Source organism: Triturus cristatus, chromosome 2_1 (genome assembly GCF_964204655.1).
Source record: "Triturus cristatus chromosome 2_1, aTriCri1.1, whole genome shotgun sequence".
Taxonomy (NCBI): Eukaryota; Metazoa; Chordata; class Amphibia; order Caudata; family Salamandridae; genus Triturus; species Triturus cristatus.
The window spans coordinates 764,036,156-764,055,671 of NC_140581.1; the positions used below are offsets into that span (position 1 = coordinate 764,036,156).

The 19,516-nt window shown below is 42.1% G+C and overlaps 1 protein-coding gene and 1 long non-coding RNA gene across 3 annotated transcripts in view; one reads left to right on the forward strand and one right to left on the reverse strand.

Moving 5' to 3' along the window:
* CCDC192 (coiled-coil domain containing 192) overlaps positions 1-15,962 on the forward strand; it is a 1,307,223-nt gene extending 1,291,261 nt beyond the window's left edge. For both annotated transcript variants that reach the window (XM_085632706.1, XM_085632707.1), the window contains one exon: positions 14,848-15,962. In XM_085632706.1, the coding sequence (XP_085488832.1) occupies positions 14,848-15,833 (986 nt within the window). In that variant the 3' untranslated portion in view covers positions 15,834-15,962. The remainder of the gene's footprint in view (positions 1-14,847) is intronic.
* LOC146865841 (uncharacterized) overlaps positions 1-19,516 on the reverse strand; it is a 128,243-nt gene that overhangs the window by 91,444 nt on the left and 17,283 nt on the right. The gene's annotated exons all lie outside the window — the stretch shown is intronic.

The window sequence follows — 19,516 nt, forward strand, 5'->3', positions numbered from 1 at the left end:
CACCCTTTAATACGGGCGCAGATCTTTCAGAGGAGCGAGAGGACGTGATTTTTCATCAAGAGGAGGATACCAAAACCAACAGAATAGGCAGTATCAATCCCAGTACAGCCTTACAGCCAGACGTCAATAGTCTACGGCTAGTTTCTCCCGTCAGGGTGGTCGACAGAGATCACAGTTTCAAGGCCGAGACGCTAACAGGAAGCAGTGATCTCCACAGGGCGCCAACCATTTTACCCTCCTTACCCGTGGGCCAGAAGATATCAGCTTTTGTTCACAAGTGGCAGGAAATTACATCAGACCAATGGGTTCTAGACCTAGTAACCAACGGCAACACCCTGGAATTCATCAAACAGCCACCTACTACTCTGCCCAGGGGTCCCCCTCCTCCTTGTCTTCACGAGATTTTGAGTAGTTTAAACAAAGGAGGTTTTATGGCTTCTCTGGATATGGAACATGCGTATTTCCACATACCTATCCACCCCAAACATCACAAATATCTTCGCTTTCAAGTGGCTGGCGCCCATTATCAGTTCAAAGTGCTCCTGTTTGGGCTGAAATTGGCACCAAGAACCTTCACGAAGTGCTTGGCACCAGTGGCAGCAGCATTGAGTTCTCGAGGAATACAAGTATTCCCTTATCTAGACGATTGGCTGCTCAAAGGTCCTTTAGAACATGAAACCAAGATTGCCACAGCAGAATGTATCCATCTCTTCTCTTCTCTGAGGCTGATTCTCAATGACAGCAAATCAGTTACGTCCTCTCCAAGTCATGTTTTTTCTCGGAGCAAGGTTACACACGGTCCAGTGCAACGCATTGTCACTTGGCCGCCAGCTGCGTCTTCAAAAATTGGCAAGGTTAATTTAAAACAGAAGGCCAGTTTCAGTCCGAATGTTTGCTTCGCTCCTGAGCATGTGCTCTTCAGCGATACATCTCATACCCTTGGTACGGCTCAAAATGAGACCTCTTCAGGAGGAACTGCAACTTCAATGGCAACAAGCCATGGGTTCATTTGATGATACCATCAAGGTCACGCCGCGCATGATAAATTGTCTACATTGGTGGTCGCAGACAGAGAATCTAACCCAGGATCTCACGTTCCTATAGACCATTCCAGATTTCGTTTTAACGACCGATACCTCCATGGAAGGATGGGGAGGTCATCTGCAGGATTTGGTCTCAGACAAAAACAACAGCAGATCAACAGGCTGAGCTCCGCGCCGTTTTTCTGTCTCTCCAAGCATTCCTCCCGAGGATTAAGGGCTCCTCTGTGCTAGTCCGGACCGACAATACCATCAGCATGTATTATATCAACAAACAAGGAGGAACAAAATCAGCTATGCTCTCGCAAGAAGCTCAGGAATTGTGGGAATAGGTCACTTTCCACAAGATGCCCTGAGAGCCAAACACGTCAGGGGTCTCCTCAATACCCTGGCGGACACACTGAGCACGTCTCAGTCGGACTGTTAAGAGTGGAAGCTGGAAAAGGAACAAGCAAACACAGTGTTCCAAGCTTGGGGCTAACCAGCACTGGATCTATTCGCAACGAGCGAGAACAAACAATGTCAATATTATGCCAGCAGGTTCCCTCAACAGGGATCAGGGATTGGTGCGTACGCTTTTCCCCCAATACCATTGATTCCAAAGGTGCTCCGCAAGATGAAGCTGGAAGGTTGCCGTCTAATTCTGATTGCACCCCGTTGGCCAAGACAATATTGGTTCCAGGTACTTCTACTATTGTCTCAAGACAAGCCCATTTGCCTACTGCCGTCACCTACGATGTTGTCAAGGGACGGAGGCCAAGTGGTTCATCCGGACCCACAGTCACTGCACTTGCATGCATGGCTCCTGATTTCTTAGAGTTCAAGGACCTCAACATTTCACAAGACTGTCGTAAAATATTGGCCAAATCTCGTGCCCAAAGCACAATCAAAACTTATCGCCTCAAACGGAAGCGATTTTGCTGTTGGTGTGAGGCAAATAATATTCACTCAATTCAAGCTCCTGCAGAACAAGTTCTCCATTATCTGCTTTCTCTAGCCAAGTCTAGGCTTACTTTTTCACCGGTCAAAGTACATCTTGCTGCACTTTCTAGATTCAGGAAATGCTCAAAATTCCCTTTTCTGTGCTCTCCTTCACTTATCAAACAATTTATGAAAGGACTTTTCCGAGCCTTCCCTCCAGTGCGAGCACCCCTCCAGAGTGGGAACTCAACACTGTGCTAGTGCAGTTAATGAAGCGTCCATTTGAGCCTATCCATAAAGCTGATCTCAAATTCCTCACTTGGAAGGTTGCCCATTTACTGGCTCTTACCTCGGCAAGAAGGGTTAGTGAAATCCAAGCTTTTACTATAAAGGAACCCTTTTCACATTTTGCTCGGGACTACGTAACCCTTCAAACAAATCCCAGGTTCATTCCTAAGATACCATCAAAATTTAACTTCAACGAACCGGTAAGATTAAAAACATTCTTTCCGGATCCAACCACTCCAGCTGAAAGAGCATTACACTCGCTGGATGTTACACACTGTCTTAAATTCTACCTACAGAAAACTAAGGATATCAGACGATCCAACCGGCTGTTCGTGGCGTATGGTCAAGCAACTCTTGGAAATGCTGTAACAAAGGGAACAATAGCCAGATGGCTGGCATCTGCTATTCATTTCTGCCATGACAAGGTTAACAAACCTTTGCAGAGGAAAGTCAAAGCTCATTCAACAAGAACAGTATCGACGTTGACAGCTTTGTTTGCTGGAGTAACTCCGGAAAATATATGTCGTGCTGCGACATGTAAAAATGTCCACACGTTCACGAAGCATTACTGTCTTCAATTTTCGCATCAAGAAGATGCAGCGGTTGGACAGGCTGTTCTATGCCATCTCTTTCATTAAGATCAGACGTAGGTACTTTTGCCCTTTTATGTCTTATTCCATTCTTTAATATTCATGCAAATGTACAGATTTATATGTCTGCAAGATTTTAAATATTTGTATATATATAAATATATATATATATAATAGCTAATACTTGGATATAGCTTTGCTTCCTTTAAGACTACTCTTTTAAAAAAATAAAAAATAAAGAGAGAAACACTGAGGATGCTATTTGGGAGTTTATGAACCAGTGTCTCCCACCATCCGCAAACGACAGTATATGGTTATACTGCTTGCTACTCTGATTCAGGCATGTGAATCTATGAAAGATACCCCAAAACTGGATAAGAAAACAAGTTACTTACCTGTAACTACAGTTATCCAGTATTGGTATGTTTCATAGATTCACATGCACCCACCCTCCTCCACGGCTAGTCAGTTCTCTATATCTGGGATACTTACTTCTCACTTGTGCTAGGAAAATATGAGGAGAACTGCCTCTGCTGGGAAGGTTCTAGAGGGTGCTAGCAGCTGATTGGCTGGGACCAATCTTTGGTTCTTTTTACTATAATGATGTAGATAGGCTACTAAGACTTAGGCCTTAGGCTTTTTCTTTTAGCCTACTACTATTATTTACTCTTGACACTACTTTTGTATTTACCGTGGGACTCCCGCCTCGGCGACGGGGAATGATTCAGGCATGTGGACCCTCTTCTTCTCACAGGTCATGCAAGGTCTAAAAAGAGCCTTCTTATCAGGCATTCTGAAGAAAAAAGTGAAGAACTGAGTAGGCACTCGGGAAGACTCCCTTCCACAAGACGTGCAGTGAAATTCTGAGGAGAACTGCCTCTGCTGGGAAGGTTCTAGAGGGTGTTGGTAGCTGATTAGTTGGAACTATTTTTTATTTCTTTTCGTATAATGATGTAGATAGGCTACTAAGTTTTAGGCCTCTGGCTTTCTTTTAGCCTACTGCTATTACTTACTTAGGCACTGCTTTTGTATTTTACAGTGGGATTCCCGCCTTGGCGACGGGGAATGATTCAGGCATGTGAATCTATGAAAGATACCAATACTGGATAACTGTAGTTACAGGTAAGTAACTTGTTTTCTTCTCCTTGTCCAAAGAGAGTACCGGTACTCATGGGGCAACAATTCAAGTTTGGCATTTACAAAATGAAGTGCGACATAGAAGGCGAGTCGGACCGTTTTGTTCTAGCACTCTGATAATCAAGTGCTAATTTACCCTTTCAAGGTGCTAATTGAGCTGCGACCCGGCCCGTATGCATTTATTCAGGGCTGGCAGGTAGTTTGGGAGGGGCAGGAGTCACACTGTGATTATAGACACAGGGTCCACTCAGGCTCCTTGGAATCAATAGCACAGTAGGTGTGTGAGCAGGGCTTTCTAATAGCCATGTCTCCTGACTCAGCATGAAATCTAGAAGGCTTCCTGCTGGCATAGCAGAGTAGGACAGCACTTGTTTGGAGCCAGACTGAGGACGAAGGTGGAGATAGTGACACAGAAGCAGAGTCGGAGGGACTCAAGGTTAATAACGTGAGCATTTTCTAAAACATGCATTGAATGTTCTGTCTGCGCGCACCAGTGCTTTTCTATGTCACTGCGTGTGTGTCTTTCATGAGTGCATGTTGTGTGCAGGGTCCAGCATCAGATATATAGCTACAAGCCTTTAATTACCACACTCTGCCCATAAAGCGCACGTGAAAGGGTCTGCATGTAGTAAGTGCTAGGCCACTTTCTCCCCAGTGCAGATCTGCTTTCTCCGCAGTTTCAGCACGACTGTATTTTGTTTTTTAGAAGCAGTTTTCTCTTGGGTAAAATGCAGGGGCTCTGGGTAGGGTAGAGGTGGGAGAACCAACAAATTAACAAGGACAGCCCAGTCATAGCCGAATCACGAAGTATAACTTAGGCTTAAAAGCCTGTGCATAAGTGGAGCCTTGAAAACATTCCCACTGGAATAAGTGTTTTTTTTATCCAATGGAAGCATTTCACCTTGGTGCATAAGCTTAAATCACAGCATTGAGAGGAGTTCTTGCTCTCATGGTTACAACACTGCCATTAGTGAACTAGGACGCAAGGTGATTTTTATGTGTACATTATGTATTGCCTATTTTTTTATTTATTTATGAAGCAACATTATAGTGTATTATATCTAACACAAGATTTCATTATACAGCACACATCTGGAACTTGTGTATTTGAATATACTATCTATCATATGTGTTAACGAAGAAAATGGAGGCTTGATCTGGGATCACACAGTTTGGTCAGTGGGGAAGCCAGGATTGTTCCCAGAAATTCTGCTTTCACTATGTGCAATTCAGCCTCTAGGAGGCTGTATCCTTCTTTCTCTCCTTTATTACAATAAAGTTCACTATTTTGTCTTTATTGTTCGCACATGAGATTAGAGTTTTGTGGGCAGCCAGATGCAACATCAAAGTTCAGTTCATTTTGGGCTTGAGGGTGCAAGATGACCTGAAACTGAGCCAGAGCCAGGGAGCTTTCAGCAGCTTGCCCACCTCCAGAAAGACAGAATCACACTTTCGAACAAGTAAGGAGCATTGAGGCAAAGCTATACCATCTAGGGGGCTGGATGATGTCTGCTAGGTGGCAATGAGACAAGACCATAGTTAAATGTTTCCCAAAAATGTTAAGGAAAATATATTGTGCAAGTCATATGTGATATAGGTGTTGCACCATGAGAAGCCCACTTTAATATTTAATGTACCTTTTTGTACGTATAAGGGGAAAGGAATACTCAATATATATACCGGAAATGCTTTGGTATCATTATACAAATCTGCACACCAATTAAATATCAGTTAAATTAAATTTGTTTCCCTGGCTGGGTCCCCTAGCACTGCCTGTAGCCCCGCCCCTGTAGCCCTGCCTCCAAACCCCACCCCACAGTCCATATCCTAATTTGGTGAGTACCTGCACCTATTCTTTTCCATTTAAAGCACTGATTCCTTGTATACTAGCTCCCCGTGTCTAGGGGAAAGCTTTAATCTGCTGGTAGCAGGAGATTTCACAGTGAAGCTGGGGGAAACTGCCTGCCTTGTCGTCTTTCAACCCTTTGACCCTGTTCCAGTGTCAATACTCATGTCTGGGCCACGATGCTAGGGATGAAATACTCTCCCCTATGTTAATCAACTTGTTTGTGTATAGCTTTTGACTCTTTTGATGATGGGTCTGAGAGGGTAGCCACTTTTACCAGAAGAGCCCAGTGTTCAATGATTGATTATGTCTTTGTCACGTGAAACTTGTCCACCAGAGTTGTTGGTGGTGGAGTTATTACTAGTGTCTTCAGGGACCACAATCCTCTCCACGTCTCTTTCTTTTAGTGGAAGTTCAAAGGAGTGTCAAGGAGGGTAAGTCTGGGTTAAGCGTAAAGGATAATTAGAGTAGACGGGTGTGGACGACTATCGATATTGCCTGGGTCTTTGCAAAGCTTGTAACCAGCAATCACACTATGTATTCTGTGCTGTCTTTCCTTAGAAGCTGACATGCAATTGGTAGTTGACCCCTTTGTGTCCTTGGGATCTGCTATAAAAATGACCCTTACAAAGAAGGTTAAAGCTAATGATGTGGGTGTGGCACCATGGTTTGATAACATGTGTAGGAAACTACACCTTACCCTAAGGAAAACACAAAAGAACAGGGAGGAAACTGCCAATGGCAGGAAAGAATATACACAAATTTGGTTTCGAGGAAAGCTGAGATGAGAAGCTTGCGTTGGGAATGTCTGGTTCAGGCATGCACCCTCAAAGACTACTGCCATTCTGAAACTTGGTCAATAATTATTCCCATACTGTCACATCCAAGCAGGCCCTTGATTTTATTATTGCTCCAGGGGGCTGGGTGAACCTTTATAGGCAGATATTTGCCCTGAGGACAGTATCAATAGTGGGTCAGAACCCATCCAATCTAAATTCCCTATAGAAATCTCCTTCTCGCTGGAAGAGGTTACAATGGCTATCCTGCAGAGCTCTGCTGGTGTCCCAATGCACTTCCACAAGGATAATGTTTACTTTTGTGTCCCCCCCCCCACCCAGCTTACAAATCTTTTTAACTCTTCCTGTTTGGTGGGGTTCCCCTAATCCTGGAAGTCTGCAATCATCGTCCCAGTTTTTAAGAAAGGGAATAGGCATGATCCGACCTGTTACCATTCAATTTCCCTGCCAGATTCCTCTGTCAAGATAGAGGAACGTATCATCCTTGAGAGGTTGGAGCTCTAGATCAGTGAAAATAATGTACTTTCTTGGTTCCACTTCGGCTTGCGACCAGGCTTGGGTACCACCAAGCAATGTCTCAACTTGCACCTCATGATATGCAAGTATAAACTGTTTAAGCAAAGCTCCATTCACCTTGCATTTATGGATCTGTCTGGCACTATTGATAGCGTTAACAGATCCAAGCTGTGGGATCTCATGTTTGCCATGGGAGTGGAGAAGGGCTTAGTAGTATTCCCGAGAGAGCTGCATTTCAACCTTAATGCCAGGGTGAGATACAGGAACAATGGTGAACGCTCAGATTTCTGTCTACAGTGAGGTGTTTGGCAGGGGTGTGTGCTGGCACCAATTCTCTTGCTACTTTACATTAATAAGTTAGAGTCTGCCTTGCTAGGTGCTGGAGGAGTCGTTCCTAAAATTGAGAACAGATTGGTTCCGGCACTCCTCTATGCCGACAATTCTGTCTTGTTAGCTAGAACCTCGAATGGACTTAAGACTCATTGATGGCTTTTTGATTTTCATGGTGAGCCTCAACCTGGAAACCAATAAATCCAAAACCTTTATAATGGTCTGTTGACCCAAGAATGTGAAGACCTGAATACATAGCATCAAGGCTAAGTGAATTCAAAGAGTGCAATCTTTTCCCTATTTAGGAATCACCTTTGATGATAATCTTAGTTAGACCTTATGTATGGTCAACAGGAGTGCCAGCTTTTCAAAGTGCCATTGGCTCCATTTTTAATGTGTCGGTAGCAAGCCTATTCACAGGCTCACTGAGCTAAACAAGCGTAGGTTAGTTCTTGTGTTGACATATGGTGCAATAATTTGGGATGGCAGCAACACAGGCAGCTTACAGGTTGAAGAAAATAGGGTGTTCTGTAGGATTCAGGGGGGGCACCACTTGCAACTTTATGGTGCATGAAGAGCTTGGGCTCGATTATGTGGATAATCACATTAAATCAGCACCTGTTCTGCTCTGGTGTTGCATTTAGTGAAACTTCCAGACCTCTTTTTGCAGAGAGGTGATCAAAGACTGCCTGGTGACCACTCTTGGTCCCTGAATACCGTGGGTAAAGTATATACAGACCAATTTTCTTAGTCTCGGAAGAGCTTGCCTCTTTATTGACCCAACCTTTATTAAGGAGGAGGACATTAGGTGGGTGAAGGACAACTTTTTGTTAAAGAGGGCAAGGGACAGGGAGCCATCCCTGCCCAGTCTAGGTTTTTTCAGAAGCTATATGTTGATTCAAAGGTGCCCCAGGACCGAGCCATACTTGCATCGGATCAACCACCCATGGGAGAGATAATTTCTTACCAGATTTTGCCTGGGTTCTGTCAGATGGAGATTGTGTTTTCCTCTTGGTCATTATGATGCTACCCCCATTAGTTGCTGCCCTTGTGATGAAATATCTGATCAAACCCTGTTGTGCGTCTTGTTCTTTTGCAGATATTATAGAGAACTATCTAAGGACTTGCTCATGCCAGTAATATGAAAGACCAAGATAAAAAGTTGTAGAGCCGCTCTTGCTTATTTGCAGTCATTATTTACACAGGAAATATGTCTACATGTAGGCTTATTTTAAAATTAGCCCTCAAACTTCGTAATTCAATGCTTTTTTAAATGTATTTTATGTATATTCTTAATGTATTCACATTTCTTCCCTTTTATGATTTGAATTATGTTTATTACTCGCGAGTAATGGTTTTAACTGGTTTGACCTTTATTGCTTTTGTATGGTGATGTTGATTACTTCTGTGATCGTATGTGCTTTTATGGTCATTCTAGGCTGAAATAAAGATGATATAATGATAAATCCCCCTCCAGGTGATGTATTAAGCCATTCCAATAATTACCCAAGAATTATACAGGAGCCAGTATACAATCTACATTAAAGTAATCAACACATACTTTAGTAATCTCGAATCTACGGGGGTGTTTCTCATCTTTAGAATGTGCTTTTAAAGTTCCTAACATTGCTTCCCATCTGTGTAAAATAAAGATCTTCCCCAGAGCTGCTCTCGCTTCTCTGTACAAGTACTTACTTTCTGCTTTGAGACACTTTACATTAATAGTAAGTTCATTGTGACATTCTGTTTGCCAAAAGTAATGTGAGGTCTACAAATTTCCCTGATGCTTTTTGAACCCTGGGATTTGGAAATAGGCTTGCACACATGGATTAAACTCATTACATCCCCTGATTTTGGTCAATACATTGGTAAACCCAGCCAAATAGGGTGTCAATGATCTGGAGGCCAATATCATTGAACAAAATGAGCCTCATCAATGCTGTATCGAAGGGACTGTGAAGGAGTCCTAAGGTGGATTCTTACAGTGCTGCTGAATATTAGGTAGGCTCTACTTAGAATATTGAATTGTAGGTAAATGAGTGTCCTCTTTTAGTCTAAGTCATTGAACGATCTAGCAATATCAGCTTTCCATTGAGTGCATAATTTAAGCCGGTCAAGTTTTTATGGTGTAGATGTGCGCTGTATAGACAGTCAAATTTATTTCAGTTCAACATACCATAAAAGTGCACAGTACAAAGGTATATATGTCTATACATCAAATGCGCTACAATGTATTCCATTACAACGCGGTTGTTACAACGACCGCGTTGTTACAACGTGAACCATTACATCACAAGTCGTTACACCGACTTGCTGTAGGGGGCGCGCTGGACTTAGGAATAGTATAATTTACTATTCCTACTCCAGTTTGTGCAACAGCCGCGAAGGTGTCGAGTTGTAAATCTAACACCTTCTGCCCCCTACAGCAAATCGTGGTAACAACTTGCGATGTAATGGTTCGTGTTAAAACAATGCAGTCATTGTAACGACCGCGTTGTAATGGAATGCATTTTAGCGAATTAATTGTAAACAGTGTCACCCGTACAAAAATATGTTAGATAAGTAAAAATTCATAGATATACAATGCATCCCAAAGGCAGTATAAAATATTAAAAAAGAAAACTCCAGTCGTAATACATCAATTAGGAATATGCTGCCCCAAAAAACTAAGACCAAAACCTCAACTAGAGAAACCTGAAAAGGTGCTCCTGAGGGGTCTGCAATGTCACCCGGTCTTTCAATATTATTTTCTAATGAGGGCAGCTCAGCGACTCTATGGGATGTCTAAAATAAAATTACTCTCCTTCGGTCTTTATACAGAACAGATGCATTTTTTGTACTATGGAACTTTAGACTGTTGAATATCTCCCATAGATTCCAATCACCATGAAAATGTTTTGGTAAAATCTTCTGACAATGAGGGTCCTCGTACCCAGCATTCAAACCATTCTAGTACACCGGAATATAAAAGGGAGAACAGCCTTAAGAGGGTTGTATAGAACGGCCCTAGTTGTAGACCATATTCATACATTGTGCAACAGTGAGTTAGATCATCATTGCCCTAACAATCTTGCCCATAGCGTTTTCTAATGACGAGGGCCCCCCTAATAAATTTCACAACTGCAGTGCAAAGGTCAATGGAGGCCAATGAGTACAAATATCGCATGCATTTTTTGTATGTACAGGGCAGTTGCTTTCTCAGTAGTGGAAGCAAAAATCTTGCTCTTGTTGTTTGGTAAAGTGCACAAAATAATGAAAAGTGCATAGTGCTTTGTTTGGACTGGTTGTCACAGGGACATGGGATGAGTTTATCTGACCACCCTACTTGATGTGGAAATGCTGCCAAAAAGTGCACTGTGCCTAACCAAAACCTTGTCAAATAAAATCTGTATTGTGAGTCACTACTGAAAACAAAGTAAAATTGTAAATGATTAGCTATAAGACTATCCCCACAGGACACATCATTCGAAAATGTTCCTGCAACTGCCGGTGACGATTGTTAGCTCTGATAGAAAAGGCCATTTTAATGCTGTCTTTGGCTTTTGAGGTCATATTCAGGGGGTTTTCATAAAAGTCCCGTAAGCTGATTTCGAGCAGTGTACATTTCAGGTAATAAAACCAGGAAATCTTATCAACAGTAGAGACGGCCAGACAATCACTTATGCTATCTCTAAGGCTAAATCTTCAGATAGCCAAATCTTTACCCATAATAACAGAAGAGCAAGGCCAACACGGTCCTTTATGTAATTCAGCCCTAATTCAGAGTGGCAAAAGTTTGTGGGTGCACTTTTTGGTACCATCAATAGTCTTCTACTAAAATTATTCTCTACAACTTGAAGCTTATTGCTCCTGCTATACCCCCAAACTCCTGCCGCATAAGTGGTGAGGGACAGTAGGCCTGGGCGGTGAACTTCGCTCCGTTCGCGCAGTTTGCTGAGTTTTCTGCACTCTGCGGAGCTCGCGGAGTGCAGAAAACTCCACTTTGCAATGTGCAGCGGAGTTTTTTACCCACTCGCAATTGCGAACGGTAAGATCGCGAACAGTAAGTACGCGATCGCGAACGGTAAGTTTGCAAATTCCGAGTTGCCATTCGGGTACAATTTTTACCTGAATGGCAGGAATATCGGCACAAACTGCAGTTCGCACTGCATTTCGCCACTCGCAGAACTTCGCTGAGTTTATTTGTAACTTCACGGAGTTCCGCGTAGCAAAACTCCGTGAACTGCACCCAGGCCTGATGGATAGTCATTTTGCTTTAGAGATCTAATAGTTCTTTTACAGGTTTCTGACCCAATTTGCAGCAAACCGGAAAAGCGCTTCCAAGGCTCTAACTGCATACCCATCAAACTAATCTATTCTCGTTACCATGGTGTGTAATATTTGAGTAACTCAATGTACAGGTGTTTCTGATAGTCCAATTTGCCAACACTCCCGCAATCTGTCTATAAAGAAGGAACTGTTCCTTGCGAATATTGAAGTCTTCAATAAATGTATCAAAGTCAAGTCAGGGTCCATTATCAAATTAATCCCCAACCATCACCACCTCCCTCTCAGTCCATAGCTGGAGCTGGTGATCCCTCAGCTATCGTGTGTGCGTGGGAAGACCAATTACTTGAGTAGTTGAGGCATAGAGGAGTATATGTTTGGCAATTGCATAGCCACATTTCAGGCAGGCCAATGCTGTCCGTTATATAGTAAATGGTTGAATGGGTAGCCTTCTCAGAGGGAGCATGAATTTTTGCAAAGTACCATCAACATATTTTTCTTCTGGGAAGCCCATTCTTTCCCAATGAATAAACAGATAGCCATTTGGATACTCACTTCACATATGCAGCTAGGTAATATATTTCCAGGTCTGAGAGTCCCAGTCCTCCCACTTATATGGACAGCATTGAGATAACATCTCAACGCCGACCTCCAGCCCATAATAACCTACCAAGGATCTGATTTAGGTCTTTGAAAACGTAAGAGGGGTAGGTTAAGAGGAAGGTTCATAAATTAATATAGTAAACATGGAAGAACCACCTTTTGATTGGGCACCACTCAATCCATGACAGACAACTGTACCGAAGTCCAAAATGCAATTTGCATCCTAAGACTTTGTACCGTCACACCGAAATTGCTATCACGGATATCCTCTGCAATATGATAAATATTTATTCCCAGATATCAAAATGTTGATCTTCCCATGCTAGCCTGCCCTCCAAGACAGTCTATGTAGGTTCAATTAAACCCTAGGTTGAAGAGAAAAATTCAGGATTTGGTCCAATTAACACCAGAAATGGCCACAAATATATCAAGAATTTGGGATATGACTGCAAGGTCTTCCATGATATCTCCCCTGTATATCTGGACATTTTCAGCATAAATGGAGACCACGTGTATATCATCATGCAACAACACCTCCCAGAGAATCCGCTGATGCTGAAAACGGGCAGCCAACGGTTCAGTGGTTATGGTAAACAGAAAAGGCACCATAGGGCAATGCTGCTGGGTACCCCTGACAATGATGCATGAATGTGAGATACTCTGTCTAGTTTTAATGCCAGCGGTCGGGCAAGTATTGTATCCAATGATGCATATATGTGTCGTTTCAATGTATTTGGAACATTCTGTGCCTATATCCCCAATTTAAGGAGTCAAATACTTCTCCAGGTCGAGAGCTATACAGGCCACCGATGGCCATAACACTGATGAGCTGCTCTTGATGTCCCATAGTCTTTGAATAAATACATCCTAGTACCATTGGTTTCCCTGCTGACTTGCCTCTGAACAACACATACTGACTTTCATCATCAATAAGTGAACTCTCCACATCAAATGAGACAATACTAAAAAAAATATTTAAGAAAAAAATCAAATAACAAATAAATAAATAAAATAAAACAACACAAATAAATTATCTTAAAGTGTAGCAACTCTTGAAAGTCTGAGTTTATTAAACACAACTTACATACTGATATATTACCTTCCTAATACATGTATACCATGCATGTACTTATGTATCTATATATTTATTACTTTACTCCTAATGTAAAAAAATGAGTTTCCCCATTGCACTACTTTATGTTTCACCCTACACCGCTCTAAATATATACTCTACCTACACTCTCTGACTCATCTCAAATTTAATTATGCTACTATGATCTCCAAACTAACATTTTCTAGACTCTTCCCTCCTCTATCCCTCCTTGCATCACCCCAAACCACATTTTTCTACTAAAATCTCCCAAATACCCCTTTCTAAATTCTTCCCTCGGGTATTCCTCCTTAAAACTCATCTGGGACCTCATTTACTACTCTGATCTGCCTAATCCATTTCATGGAGACTCTTACCTCTCCATCTCTCCTTTACTCATCCCAAGCTTCCTACACTACTATTATCCCCCAACAAACGTCGTATAGACTCTTCTGTCCCTCCATTATCCTTTCAATCCAACTAACAGACTCACATGTCCACTGCTCAAATTAGTTCATATTTCCCTAAACTAATTCACCACTAATCCTTTTGAGATCTGGGGTAGCGTGCAACTCACGAAAAGCGCTTCAATGCCTCATAAGGGGTAGTAAACGCTATATAAATACTATTGCATTTACAATTCACTATAAGCCAAATCAAGGCCCCCCTCGCAAATGCTGAGTACTCAGTACTAAATATTTGCCATTAGCGCTGCAGTCTGTGAACTTCATCATGTACACGGTTGCTCTTCTGCAGAAATGCAATCCGGACCTTCCAACTTGCCAAGAGGAATGCTTTGAATTCAGTCCCCTGATATTCTATATGGGGTTTTGATTAGTATCACTTAAGTGAATGCAGTGGGTCTCACCAAGATGTCCATATACATGGAATTCTTTATGTAACCATAGACTCCACAACACACAAGCAAATAATTGTGGTCTGTTTGTAAAAGTACTCAAGTTACATCTGAGTGAACAATATAAACAAACACCAACCCATAAGATGGGTTCCCCAACTATCCATTCAAAGTGAAATCAGTTCCTTGACTTGATATAGGGCCTCTTTCCTCCACACCTACACCAGTCCATTGTCACGGCAGTGTCAGGGAGCTCAACTCTGCTTTAAACATTAATGGATTCTGTAGGCCCAGCATGGAGCTTGTTTAAGTGACATCTGCAATGCTTTACTGTCAGATATGCCCCCCATTTAGAACGACTTAATGACCTTATCATAGACAGCTTTCAGTAGCAACTTGTTTCCAGGTAAATTTATAATCCTGTATAGTAGTCTTTGAGCTGTTACAGTAAGCACTTTGTTTAATTTCCCATTAAGATAAGGCAGATCATGTTCCAGAAGTCATATACCCACATCATAGTTATCTCTTGTATTTGATGTATCCTTTTTTTTCTCTTGTATTTTTTAGAAGAAAGTACTCCAAAAACACCCAGTGGGGATTCAGAGCATATCACTCCGGACAGCGCAAGACACATTTTGATAGTGGAGTTGTCTAGTCAACTTTCAGTCCAGCAGGAGAAAATACAGCAGCTGGAATCAATTCTACAGTCCAGAGATGTGAAAATAAAGCATCTTGAAGCTGAATGCCTATCCAGGCGCAGTGTGACTCCTATTGCATCTAAAGAATTCAAAAATCTTGTGAATGCGGATTACACTCCAGAAGACCAGCGCAGTCTTGCTGACCACACTCAGGAGCATAACTACATCCCAGATTCTGCACATGCACAAGATTATCAACACATCATGAATGCGGAAGCTCCCAATGAATTCAAACAATCTGCCGATGTTAACACCCCTTCTATGCTCGAACACAGTGTTGATCCTGACACCCACACAACATTTGAGCATCTTGAGAATGCTGATATCATTAAGAAATATGAAAAGGTTATGGAAACTGGCATCTTTCAGGACTCTAAACTCATTGTAGATGATTACTATAAATCCCCTTCAAAAATTGATGCAGACTTCAACCAAGATGTAGATTCTGAATTCAATCAGAAACCAGAATACAATGAAGATGCAGATAGTGCACAGAGTCTGGAAGAAGCAGCTTTGGTTCAGGAATGCAAAGAACAACAATCAAATAAGGATTCTGAAGACAATAATAAGGATGATCCTAATGGAGAGCTCGAAAAATTACTCAACCAAATTAGCAATGAAAATTCATCACATGAAGGGACAAAAAATACACCTTCCCCTGATCACAGTTTGCTTAGTAACAGCGCAGGCAGTAAAACAATGCCCACACCACCAAGGTTGTCAGAAAAAGCTTCACCTTCTCCATCAGAATCTCATGAAGACGCACAAGATTCAGTAAACGAGGTCTTCCTTTTTGGTTCTGATCTTATTGAGAATGAAGAATATGTTAAACTGGATGATGAAGACTTATTTTAGGTCTCACTGTCAATTTTAAGTATTTCCTGTAATTAGTAGACCAAAATCTCAGACTTACTATTCTGGCTTACAATTTATGTTATGTTATATCTGAGGTGTATATTTAGCTACAGGATTTGGCAGTAGGAGTTAAAGTGAATTACATTATACAGTAATAAACAAAGCTGTTTCATTTCTACTAATGATTCACTGCTTTCCTATATGCTCAGTGATTCATTTGTTATGTATTGAGTTGATTGTAACTGAATGAACAGAAGTTCTTTCTTGTGTTGTTAAGGGTAATAGAAAAGAGTTTGACTGAATTCACATGGTTTTGTTTCTCAGTAATGGTCTGCATTATAAAATCCTCATTGGTAATTGGTAGTCATAAACGCCCTGCCGTGCACAGAATTCTGTAAACATGTATGTGTGTGTTTGTGTGTGTGAAGGTGTGGTTAGGATTGGTTATAACACCTTAACATATGTTTAAAAAAAATAACAGCTGTGCAGTGGAGGATGACCTCACTTGGTGGGTTAGATGTAAGGCATGGCGAAGTACTTCCAGCCCATCCCCACTTTGCCGGACCAAAGGCGCAACATCATTAAATTACAACACACACACAAACCAATACATGATATAATATTCCCAATTCTCACTTCAAGTGTTAATAGTAATGTGATAAATAATCTGATCTGTAAGATCATTTATGACATTTGTAATTGCAATTGTAACATTAAGGCTGAGGTAAAGAGCACAGCATGCTCTGCATTTGGTGTGCGTGTTTTGGTTTGCATAACTGTTGTTTCAGTTATTGATTGTGGGGCTGACCAAAACATGCACATTTCTGTTGTTTTTAGGTTTAATTTTTAACCATAACTGTGTTCTTTAGAGAATTTAAGAGATTTTAAACATATGTTCTAAACAAACCTAAACATAGCTTCACTGTTACCTTTGAATGTTTCAGTTAATTTCAGTTTTATTTTTTATCCTATTCCACATGGACCTGTTTTTTGGACCTCAACACCTTTACAGATAACCACTGTTGTGCACAGTAGTAGGGAATGGCTGCAGGCCTTGTACACAATCTGTTGACAGCTTACCCTAAAACACTTGGGACCTCATTCACAAAAGGCCTCCGCACTCGTGGCGGAGGCCCTGCAGTCATGGGTAAATCTCCGCACTCTGAACAGAATCTCCCCAATGAGAATTCTCATTATGGAGATTCTGCCCTGAGTGCTGTGGAAATATGGATTTGTCTGGTCAGTTATGTCCCCTATCTTGGACCCCAACGGTTCTATGTGCATGTCACAAGTACATGTATGTTCCCTCCAGTTCCAGTTATGAAGACGCAAATACATGTGCGTCCACCGTCAACATGTCCTCTGTCAGATCCGCCATGAATAGGCCGGATATTCCATTTCTAAATATGAAAGGCCACCGGCTTTATATGGTTCACTTATGCCATTTTACAGTCCAGGCAAGTAGGCCCTGATTCTGTCATCAAACTCTTCTTGCCTTCTGCCTCTGAAAGCTCCAGTCTGAGCCTGCATCTGTGACCATGAACTTTGTCTCATTCTCTGCGCGGCTCACGAAGCCTGACATCAGCCTATTCTCTGCCAAGAACTGTATTTCACCTTCGAATTATCTGCTTCCCCCTCAGCCGATGCATTCCTGCCTAGTAGTTTAAGTAAACATTCTTCCAGTTACCAAGCAAAAGGCCCGGCTTCTCTGTCCTCATGCAAGTAATTCATAGCCCTGTTACCATGGAATATTTCTACCCCCTCGCATTTAGTGTAGACACTTAGACGCTTGTACACGCACGCACAGTCAGTATAGAATAGATTCTGTCCGAGAGTCCTTCTTTTGTGGATAACATAGTTCTTTAAACATAGGATGTTAGATATGATTTGGGATTAGGTTGACTTGACCCCCCAGACTTCTTGTCTCCACATGTAGAGCTAAATGTCAAGTCCCCTTCACCCCCTAGTTACACGTCAATTACACGTCATGTTGCTGCGCGCGCATCTATGCCAAGTATTATCTTATGGATCCACCTATATGTGACATCATAACCAATTACGTTCCTTTTTACTCCTTATTACACCCATTTTTGGTTACGCAGATAAATCGTCATTTTCCTTATCAATTGTTACGCCTATTGCATTCGCTTCATTGTAATGTATGATCTATAAAAGTCATTTCATGTCAATAATGTATGTACTTCACTTCCTGAACCCCCGTGGTGATGGAACTTGGAGCAACCGATTATAATCGTGCATTGGAATAAAGCCCATTCCGAACCTCTAATACCACGGATTCTGCCTCTCATTTTACTGAGCTGTTTTATTATGTTTCCGTATCAAATTAAGTCCCGGTAAAGGAAAATTATTTACCACATGAATGGCGCCCGAATAGGGACACTTTCTCATCTCACGCGCCGGCGGTGAGTTGCAGGCCCGGTCTCCTGCCACAGCTGGACGGACAATAACGCGTACCAGCAGGATTTCCTGTAGCTCCCTCCGGTCAAGCGGGGGCGACTGAGGCTGCGATCAACACCCAGACGAGGCGGTGAGAAGTGCGAAGTATCCCGACCAGAGCCTAGCTGAGAGAGCAAGATCCGAGGTATACAGAGGCCCACCAGTTCGAAGTCGAGTCCAGTTTCCGACGAGTCGAGTCGAGTCCAGTCCGGTCCAAGTCCGGTTTCCGAGGCCTTCCGTTTCCGAAGCTACCCGGTGAGTACCATTACTGGGGAGGCATTTCTGACGTGCACATAGGTTGTGCCGGTCAAGACGGGTTTGGGTACACAAATCCGGTCTGCACTGTTTTAGCAGTGTATCTGTACTGTTTAGCAGTATATCAAGTATTTCCGAAGTATCTAGTTATTGTCAAGAATTATGCTTGGTGATTAGTTATGCAGACGATCATCATTGTTGTTTCAGTTAAAGGTTTAATGTTTAATGTTTAATGTGTTTAAAAACGTCCTGCATATTGTGGTATGAATGGTTGTTCATTATTGTGCTTTTGTATTAAGTGTGTTCAAGATTAAGTATCGGATCAGTTGCCAATATGCCGTTCTTTTCGAAACTAAGACAGATCACTACAAGAAAAGGGGTACTCGAAGAAGCCGTTCCTATTCCTCCTAGGGATACTCCAGGGCACTTCATGTATCACAAACATGGCTTAGACGCTATATTATTTCTTGATTTATGGGTAGACTACACCAAGGGATTACCAGAAAGTCAGAGGTGGCCCACAGCGGGAACCTGGGATGCAGAGTGCATCATGAAAGTCGAGGAAGAGTTATGGAAAAGGAAAGTCAGACAGTCACAGAAAGATGCCGTTGAGTTATGGCGTAAAGAATCTCATAGACGTATGGAAAAAGCACGTAGACAGGAAGAAAAGAATAAAGAGAGTTCAAATAAAGTTCGAGAAAATCTATTAATTGAGGAAGGTATCCGAGTGAAATCAGAACAAGTAGATAGGCAAAGAAATGCCCTTATGAATGGTATGTATCCCCTTCTGGCCGAAGGATTACCTAAGGCTACTCCAGAAATACCGAAAGACTTGCCACCCCCATTATTTCCAATAAAGGTACATCCTAAGGGGCATCCTAGAACCGCAGAAGATGTTTTTCTTTCTTCATATTTAGATGACGCAGCTCCCGAGTATGCTAATTCCGCCCCACATAGACCGCCTATCAGGG